Source organism: Coregonus clupeaformis, chromosome 15, assembly GCF_020615455.1.
Source record: "Coregonus clupeaformis isolate EN_2021a chromosome 15, ASM2061545v1, whole genome shotgun sequence".
Classification (NCBI taxonomy): Eukaryota; Metazoa; Chordata; class Actinopteri; order Salmoniformes; family Salmonidae; genus Coregonus; species Coregonus clupeaformis.
The window spans coordinates 12,779,507-12,788,389 of NC_059206.1; the positions used below are offsets into that span (position 1 = coordinate 12,779,507).

The window sequence follows — 8,883 nt, forward strand, 5'->3', positions numbered from 1 at the left end:
CTTTTATGCTCAACATAGTCACTTCATATGCGTACACGCTCTGGAATGGGAAAAATATCCTTTCTATTTGATTTGGCTAAATTCAATTATATTCTTAATATAAAATAATGGCATGGGACTTATGAGCATATATTGTCTGCTTAATGAACAAGCCGACAGCCTATGGCATCCAGGCTCTGTCGTAGCCGGCCGCGACCGGGAGACCCATGGGGCGGCGCACAATTGGCCCAGCGTCGTCCAGGGTAGGGGAGGGAATGGCCGGCAGGGATGTAGCTCAGTTGATAGAGCATGGCGTTTGCAACGCCAGGGTTGTGGGTTCGATTCCAGTATGAAAAATTAATAATAATGTAATCACTCACTAACTGTAAGTCGCTCTGGATAAGAGTGTCTGCTAAATGACTAAAATGTCAAATGTAATGGGAGCATAGCCAGATAACATACAGTAGGCCAACTCATATTCTGTTCTTCTGAAATACATTTTCTTCAAATCAAAGTTTTCTTTAGACCTGCCTAAAATAATGGATTTATTGTGATGGTGTATAATAAATATACTTTTTTTAAATGTAAATGTTTCCAAAGGTCTGCATCAGTGGCTTGTGGCTATGCGTGGAAGCCAGGAGATGCTAAATGTGTTTATGTTAATTAACGGTCAATTACTGCGAGACCAGCAGTTATTTGCATGAAAATAACCGGCTGACAAAATGTAATGACCGCCACAGCCCCTCCCCTAGCCCCTCCCCTAGCCCTTCCTCTCTCCACCAATCCTTCCCTAGCCCTTCCTCTCTCCACCAATCCTTCCCTAGCCCTTCCTCTCTCCACCAGTCCTTCCCTAGCCCTTCCTCTCTCCACCAGTCCTTCCCTAGCCCTTCCTCTCTCCACCAGTCCTTCCCTAGCCCTTCCTCTCTCCACCAGTCCTTCCATAGCCCTTCCTCTCTCCACCAATCCTTCCCTAGCCCTTCCTCTCTCCACCAATCCTTCCATAGCCCTTCCTCTCTCCACCAATCCTTCCCTTGCCCTTCCTCTCTCCACCAGCCCTTCCCTTTCCTCTCTCCACCAGTCCTTCCATAGCCCTTCCTCTCTCCACCAGTCCTTCCCTAGCCCTTCCTCTCTCCACCAGTCCTTCCCTTTCCTCTCTCCACCAGTCCTTCCCTAGCCCTTCCTCTCTCCACCAATCCTTCCACAGCCCTTCCTCTCTCCACCAGTCCTTCCACAGCCCTTCCTCTCTCCACCAGTCCTTCCACAGCCCTTCCTCTCTCCACCAGTCCTTCCACAGCCCTTCCTCTCTCCACCAGTCCTTCCCTAGCCCCTCCCCTCTCCACCAGTCATTCTACAGCCCTTCCTCTCTCCACCAGTCCTTCCCTAGCCCTTCCTCTCTCCACCAGTCCTTCCACAGCCCTTCCTCTCTCCACCAGTCCTTCCACAGCCCTTCCTCTCTCCACCAGTCCTTCCACAGCCCTTCCTCTCTCCACCAGTCCTTCCACAGCCCTTCCTCTCTCCACCAGTCCTTCCCTAGCCCCTCCCCTCTCCACCAGTCATTCTACAGCCCTTCCTCTCTCCACCAGTCCTTCCCTAGCCCTTCCTCTCTCCACCAGTCCTTCCCTAGCCCTTCCTCTCTCCACCAGTCCTTCCCTAGCCCTTCCTCTCTCCACCAGTCCTTCCCTAGCCCTTCCTCTCTCCACCAGTCCTTCCATAGCCCCTCCTCTCTCCACCAGTCCTTCCCTAGCCCTTCCTCTCTCCACCAGTCCTTCCACAGCCCCTCCTCTCTCCACCAGTCCTTCCACAGCCCTTCCTCTCTCCACCAGTCCTTCCCTAGCCCCTCCCCTCTCCACCAATACTTCCATAGCCCTTCCTCTCTCCACCAATCCTTCCATAGCCCTTCCTCTCTCCACCAATCCTTCCATAGCCCTTCCTCTCTCCACCAGTCCTTCCCTAGCCCTTCCTCTCTCCACCAATCCTCCCATAGCCCTTCCTCTCTCCACCAGTCCTTCCCTAGCCCTTCCTCTCTCCACCAGTCCTTCGCTAGCCCCTCCCCTCTCCACCAGTCATTCTACAGCCCTTCCTCTCTCCACCAGTCCTTCCCTAGCCCTTCCTCTCTCCACCAGTCCTTCCACAGCCCTTCCTCTCTCCACCAGTCCTTCCCTAGCCCTTCCTCTCTCCACCAGTCCTTCCATAGCCCCTCCTCTCTCCACCAGTCCTTCCATAGCCCCTCCTCTCTCCACCAGTCCTTCCCTAGCCCTTCCTCTCTCCACCAGTCCTTCCACAGCCCCTCCTCTCTCCACCAGTCCTTCCACAGCCCTTCCTCTCTCCACCAGTCCTTCCCTAGCCCCTCCCCTCTCCACCAATACTTCCATAGCCCTTCCTCTCTCCACCAATCCTTCCATAGCCCTTCCTCTCTACACCAGTCCTTCCCTAGCCCTTCCTCTCTCCACCAGTCCTTCCATAGCCCTTCCCCTCTCCACTAATCCTTCCATAGCCCTTCCTCTCTCCACCAGTCCTTCCATAGCCCTTCCTCTCTCCACCAGTCCTTCCATAGCCCTTCCTCTCTCCACCAGTCCTTCCATAGCCCTTCCTCTCTCCACCAGTCCTTCCATAGCCCTTCCTCTCTCCACCAGTCCTTCCATAGCCCTTCCTCTCTCCACCAATCCTTCCCTAGCCTTTCCTCTCTCCACCAATCCTTCCCTAGCCCCTCCTCTCTCCACCAATCCTTCCATAGCCCTTCCTGTCTCCACCAATCCTTCCATAGCCCTTCCTGTCTCCACCAATCCTTCCCTAGCCCTTCCTCTCTCCACCAGTCCTTCCCTTTCCTCTCTCCACCAATCCTTCCATAGCCCTTCCTCTCTCCACCAGTCCTTCCCTAGCCTTTCCTCTCTCCACCAGTCCTTCCATAGCCCTTCCTCTCTCCACCAGTCCTTCCCTTTCCTCTCTCCACCAATCCTTCCCTAGCCTTTCCTCTCTCCACCAATCCTTCCCTAGCCTTTCCTCTCTCCACCAATCCTTCCCTAGCCCTTCCTCTCTCCACCAATCCTTCCCTAGCCCTTCCTCTCTCCACCAATCCTTCCATAGTCCTTCCTCTCTCCACCAATCCTTCCATAGCCCTTCCTCTCTCCACCAGTCCTTCCCTAGCCCCTCCTCTCTCCACCAATCCTTCAATAGCCTTTCCTCTCTCCACCAATCCTTCCCTAGCCCCTCCTCTCTCCACCAATCCTTCCCTAGCCCCTCCTCTCTCCACCAATCCTTCCCTAGCCCCTCCTCTCTCCACCAGTCCTTCCCTAGCCCCTCCTCTTTCCACCAATCCTTTCCTGGCCCCTCCTCTTTTCACCAATCCTTTCCTGGCCCTTCCTCTCTCCACCAACCCCTTGCCCTCCCCAAACAATAACCAGTAATAACTTAATTTCCCCACAGGCGCTTCCCCACTGGAGTAAGAAGAGATGTTTTTCTCAATGGGGTGAGTTCAGGAATTACATTTTTTGTTGATTTCAACAAATATACACTACATGACCAAAAGTATGTGGACACCTGCTCGTCGAACATTTCATTCCAAAATCATGGGCATTAATATGGAGTTGGTCCCCCCTTTGCTGCTATAACAGCCTCCACTCTTCTGGGAAGGCTTTCCACTAGATGTTGGAACATTGCTGCGGGGACTTGCTTCCATTCAGCCACAAGAGCATTAGTGAGGTCGGGCACTGATGTTGGGCGATTAGGCCTTGGCTCGCAGTCGGCGTTCCAAGTGTTCCCAAAGGTGTTCGATGGGATTGAGGTCAGGGCTCTGTGCAGGCCAGTCAAGTTCCACACCAATCTCGACAAACCATTTCTGTATCGACCTCGCTTTGTGCCCGGGGGCATTGTCATTCTGAAACAGGAAAGGGCCTATCCCAAACTGTTGCCACAAAGTTGGAAGCACAGAATCGTCTAGAATGTCATTGTATGCTGTAGCGTTAAGATTTCCCTTCACTGGAACTAAGGGGCCTAGCCCGAACCATGAAAAACAGCAACATTATTCCTCCTCCACCAAACTTTACAGTTGGCACTATGTTTCCGGGCAGGTAGCGTTCTCCTGGCATCCGCCAAACCCAGATATGTCCGTCAGACTGCCAGATGGTGAAGCGTGATTCATCACTCCAGAGAACGCGTTTCCACTGCTCCAGAGTCCAATGGCGGCGGGCTTTACACCACTCCAGCCGACGCTTGGCATTGCGCATGGTGATCTTAGGCTTGTGTGCGGCTGCTCGGCCATGGAAATGAAGCTCCCGACGAACAGTTCTTGTGCTGACATTGCTTCCAGAGGCAGTTTGGAACTCAATAGTGGACAGACGATATCTACGCGCTTCAGCACTCTGCGGTCCCGTTCTGTGAGCTTGTGTGGCCTACCACTTCACGACTGAGCCGTTGTTGCTCCTATACGTTTCCACTTCACAATAACAGCACTTACAGTTGACTGGGGCAGCTTTAGCAGGGCAGAAATTTGACGAACTGACTTGTTGGAAAGGTGGCATCCTATGACGGTGCCACGTTGAAAGTCACTGAGCTCTTCAGTAAGGCCATTCTACTGCCAATGTTTGTCTATGGAGATTGCATGGCTGTGTGCTCGATTTTATACACCTGTCAGCACCGGTTGTGGCTGAAATAGCCGAATCCACTAATTTGAAGGGGTGTCCACATACCTTTTGTGTGTGTATTTGTGTATATATAATGTGTGTGTATATGTGTGTGTATATGAGTCATTGATATTAACATACAGTTAATTTGATTCAGTCCTTTTGATATTATTGCCAACTACTTTAATGATTTTTTCATTGGCAAGATTAGCAAATTTAGGCATGACATGACAGCAACACTACACATCCAAGTATATCTGACAAAATTGCGAAAGACAAGAATAGTAATTTTGAATTCCGTAAAGTGAGTGTGGAAGAGGTGAAAAAGGTATTGTTGTCTATCAACAATTACAAGCCACCGGTGTCTGACAACTTGGATAGAAAATTACTGAGGATAATAGCGGACGATATTGCCACTCCTATTTGCCATATCTTCAATTTAAGCCTAGTAGAATGTGTGTGCCCTCAGGCCTGGAGGGAAGCAAAAGTCATTCCGCTACCTAAGAATAGTAAAGCCCCCTTTACTGGCTTAAATAGGCGACCAATAAGCCTGTTACCAACCCTTAATAAACTTCTGGAAAAAATGGTGTTTGACCAGATACAATGCTATTTCACAGTAAATAAATTGACAAGACTTTCAGCATGCTTATAGGGAAGGACATTCAACAAGCACAGCACTTACACAAATGACTGATGATTGGCTGAGAGGAATTGATGATAAAAAGATTGCGGGGGCTGTTTTGTTAGACTTCAGAGCGGCTTTTGACATTATCAATCATAGTCTGCTGCTGGAAAAACGTATGTGTTATGGCTTTACATCCCCTAATATATTGTGGATACAGAGTTACTTGTCTAACAGAACACAGAGGGTGTTCTTTAATGGAAGCCTCTCCAACATAATCCAGGTAGAATCAGGAATTCCCCAGGGCAGCTGTCTAGGCCCCTTGCTTTTTTCCATCTTTTCTAATGACATGCCACTGGCTTTGAGTAAAGCCAGTGTGTCTATGTATGCGGATGACTCAACACTATACACGTCAGCTACTACAGCAACTAAAATAACTGCAACACTTAACAAAGAGCTGCAGTTAGTTTCAGAATGGGTAGCAAGGAATAAGTTAGTCCTAAATATTTCTAAAACTAAAAGCATTGTATTTGGGACAAATCATTCACTAAACCCTAAACCTCAACTACATCTTGTAATGAATAATGTGGAAATTGAGCAAGTTGAGTTAACTAAACTGCTTGGAGGAACCCTGGCTTGTAAACTGTCATGGTCAAAACATATTGATACAACAGTAGCTAAGATGGGGAGAAGTCTGTCCATAATAAAGCGCTGCTCTGCCTTCTTAACAGCACTATCAACAAGGCAGGTCCTACAGGCCCTAGTTTTGTCACACCTGGACTACTGTTCAGTCGTGTGGTCAGGTGCCACAAAAAAGGACTAAGGAAAATTGCAATTGGCTCAGAACAGGGCAGCACGGCTGGCCCTTGGATGTACACAGAGAGCTAATATTAATAAAATGCATGTCAATCTCTCCTGGCTCAAAGTGGAGGAGAGATTGACTTCATCACTACTTGTATTTGTGAGAGGTATTGACTGTTGAATGCACCGAGCTGTCTGTTTGAACTGCTGGCACACAGCTCGGACACCCATGCATACCCCACAAGACATGCCACCAGAGGTCTCTTCACAGTCCCCGAGTCCAGAACAGACTATGGGAGGCACACAGTACTACATAGAGCCATGACTACATAGAACTCTATTCCACATCAAGTAACTCATGCAAGCAGTAAAATCAGTTATAAAAATTAAAATACACTTTATGGAACAGCGGGGACTGTGAAGCAACACAAACACACAGGCACAGACACATGCACACACACGATAACATACGCACTATACACACACGTACACATGGATTTTGTCCTGTAGATATGTGGTAGTGGTGGAGTAGGGGCCTGAATGTGTATTGTAATGTTTTGAAAATTGTATGACTGCCTTAATTTTGCTGGACCACAGGAAGAGTAGCTGCTGCCTTGGCAGCAGCTAATGGGGATCCATAATAAATCCAAATATTAACATGATTTGGTTAATGTTATCTCCAGTCCTACAACGATTACATGAGAGAGTTCCACCACACCATTGGGCCGCCGCCTCCTTGGCAAGGAATGGTATGTTCTAGATGTTTGGTTCATAGAGCTGTAGAGCTAAATAATCATATGGTTTAATACTACATATAGAAGTCCAAAAGGCATATAAACGCTACCTGAGAAATACCTGTCTGGTCGAAACACGTTGCAGTATGCTGCCACCTGCTGTAATGTTAGGCTGATCTGCTCCCGCCTGTATATTAGTCAATATTTTGGGTTCTCTAAGTTCATCTTAATCATACCAATCCTCCTCTTCAGAAGACGACAGCTGATTTTTTTTGTTTTGTTACATACACTCATTTTACATACATGGCACTTGAATGTTTGTACACCATAGTTTCATAGCATAGTTAAAGTGAATGTGTATTTTTAATTGATCCTACCTGCTATTTAAATAAAGGTGAAATAAAAATAAATAAACATTTAGGGGCTTTTTTCCACTGACTTCATTCATAGTGTCAATAAAATAAATATCCTTCCCTTTAGGCCCCTTACCCTGGGATGGAGCAGCCGCCTCACCACCCGTTCTACCAACACCACCCTCCTCCTCCCCAGGCGCACCCCCCGTACGCTGGGCACCACCCTGTACCACACGACGCCCGCTTCAGGGAGAAGAGAGTCGTCCGCTCCTTCAGCTCCAGCCTGGTAAAGCCCTTTGGGCCCGGGTCTAAAGTAGTGCACTATAAAGGGAACGGGGGTGGCATTTGGGACACTACCTTTTGTCCGTCTGAGGGAGTGTAACCTGAACACCACCTCTCTCTCTCCCTCTCTGCAGCATGACTATGACATGCGGGTGGATGACTTCCTGAGACGGACCCAGGCCGTGGTGACCGGTCGCCGCAGCCGACCCCGAGAACGAGACCGGCAGAGGGAGCGAGAACGGCCCCGGGACGCCCGCCGGGACCGTGACAGAGACCGTGGACGCGAGCGTGACCGGGAGAGAGACAGGATCAGGGAGAGGGAGAGGGAGAAGGAGAGGGGGCGCTACAGGAGATAATCGGGGACAAAATCAAATCAAACAGCAAGTCCCGTGGTAGTGTCTCTTACCTAGTTTTTTTCTTTTTTTTTTTTTTTTTTAAAGAAGCTGAACTGTTCTGTTTTTACATTGTGCTGTGAAGGCATCTCATGTGTATCATGCATGCAGTGTAACTGAACTAACTGGGGGGGGGGGCAACAACCAAAAATCCACATTTTAGTTTCTTATTTTGGGGGGGAGACGTGGTTAAGAGCATCTAACTATTGGAGATTGTTTTTTTGTTTATTCTTCCTTAGACTGTCCTGGATTTTCAATGTATAACGTCTTGTGTGTATTTTAGAAGGGATTGACCTTTGCACTTGCCACATTGTCTTTGTGCTGTTCATAATTGTACATGGTTCAATTGAAGATCTGTCTACTAAAAGGGGTATAATTGTACTGAATCTGGCAGTGTTATTGCGAAGTCCCCTTTTTGCCTTTTTAGTTTCAAGCCATTTATTTTTTCTAGTGTTTTGACCGATCCGGAAGCAAAAAGCAATATTGTTGTCATGTCTAGATTGATCTCTTTCCTTTCTGAAGTTTAAACCAAGACTCCAATCAGTGCTGTAAGGCTTAACGTTTAGAGAACCTGCAATGTTTGTTGTCGAGGGAATAAGGTATCACTTGTCTTGGATGGCTGTTTTTTGTACAAAAAATTAAATACTGTGAGTATTTTACTACTGTCGTCCAGTTTATGAGTGAAGTAAAAGATGCCTGGATTGATTCACTTTATAGACAACTGGTTTTACTCTGAACTTTTTGCTGGTCTGAGCGAAAATATTTCAGAAGAAATATTTAACCGTAAGATCAACAATAGCAATACACAGCAAGTCACAGACTTTGCATTATGGTTAGTTGAAAAGTGATCCTATTAGCTGTTTCCAATGCATTTGACTGCATGCTTTGACTGGGGAATACAAATAATGTACATTTGAAAGAGGTTCTATGTTCAATAGATACTAAAACAGTCTTTGTCATATTTGCGTTGGGGTGGCAAGAGAGTTTCCGCAAACCTGTGAGATGTGACCCAATGAGATGTTGCAAAGACCTTTAAGAAAGCTCTGACTGTTGTGAAGGAGGCGAGAATAACTAAGCACAGATTTTTGGACTCATTCAGAA

General features: G+C 47.8%; 1 protein-coding gene across 1 annotated transcript in view; it reads left to right on the forward strand.

Moving 5' to 3' along the window:
- The window catches only part of LOC121583632 (YTH domain-containing protein 1), a 57,291-nt gene extending 48,850 nt beyond the window's left edge, over nt 1-8,441 (forward strand). The window contains exons 12-15 of the mRNA XM_041899786.2: nt 3,403-3,445; nt 6,705-6,770; nt 7,236-7,394; nt 7,525-8,441. Coding sequence (XP_041755720.2) covers nt 3,403-3,445; nt 6,705-6,770; nt 7,236-7,394; nt 7,525-7,746 — 490 coding nt within the window. The 3' untranslated portion in view covers nt 7,747-8,441. The remainder of the gene's footprint in view (nt 1-3,402; nt 3,446-6,704; nt 6,771-7,235; nt 7,395-7,524) is intronic.
- The last annotated feature ends 442 nt before the right edge of the window (nt 8,442-8,883 follow it).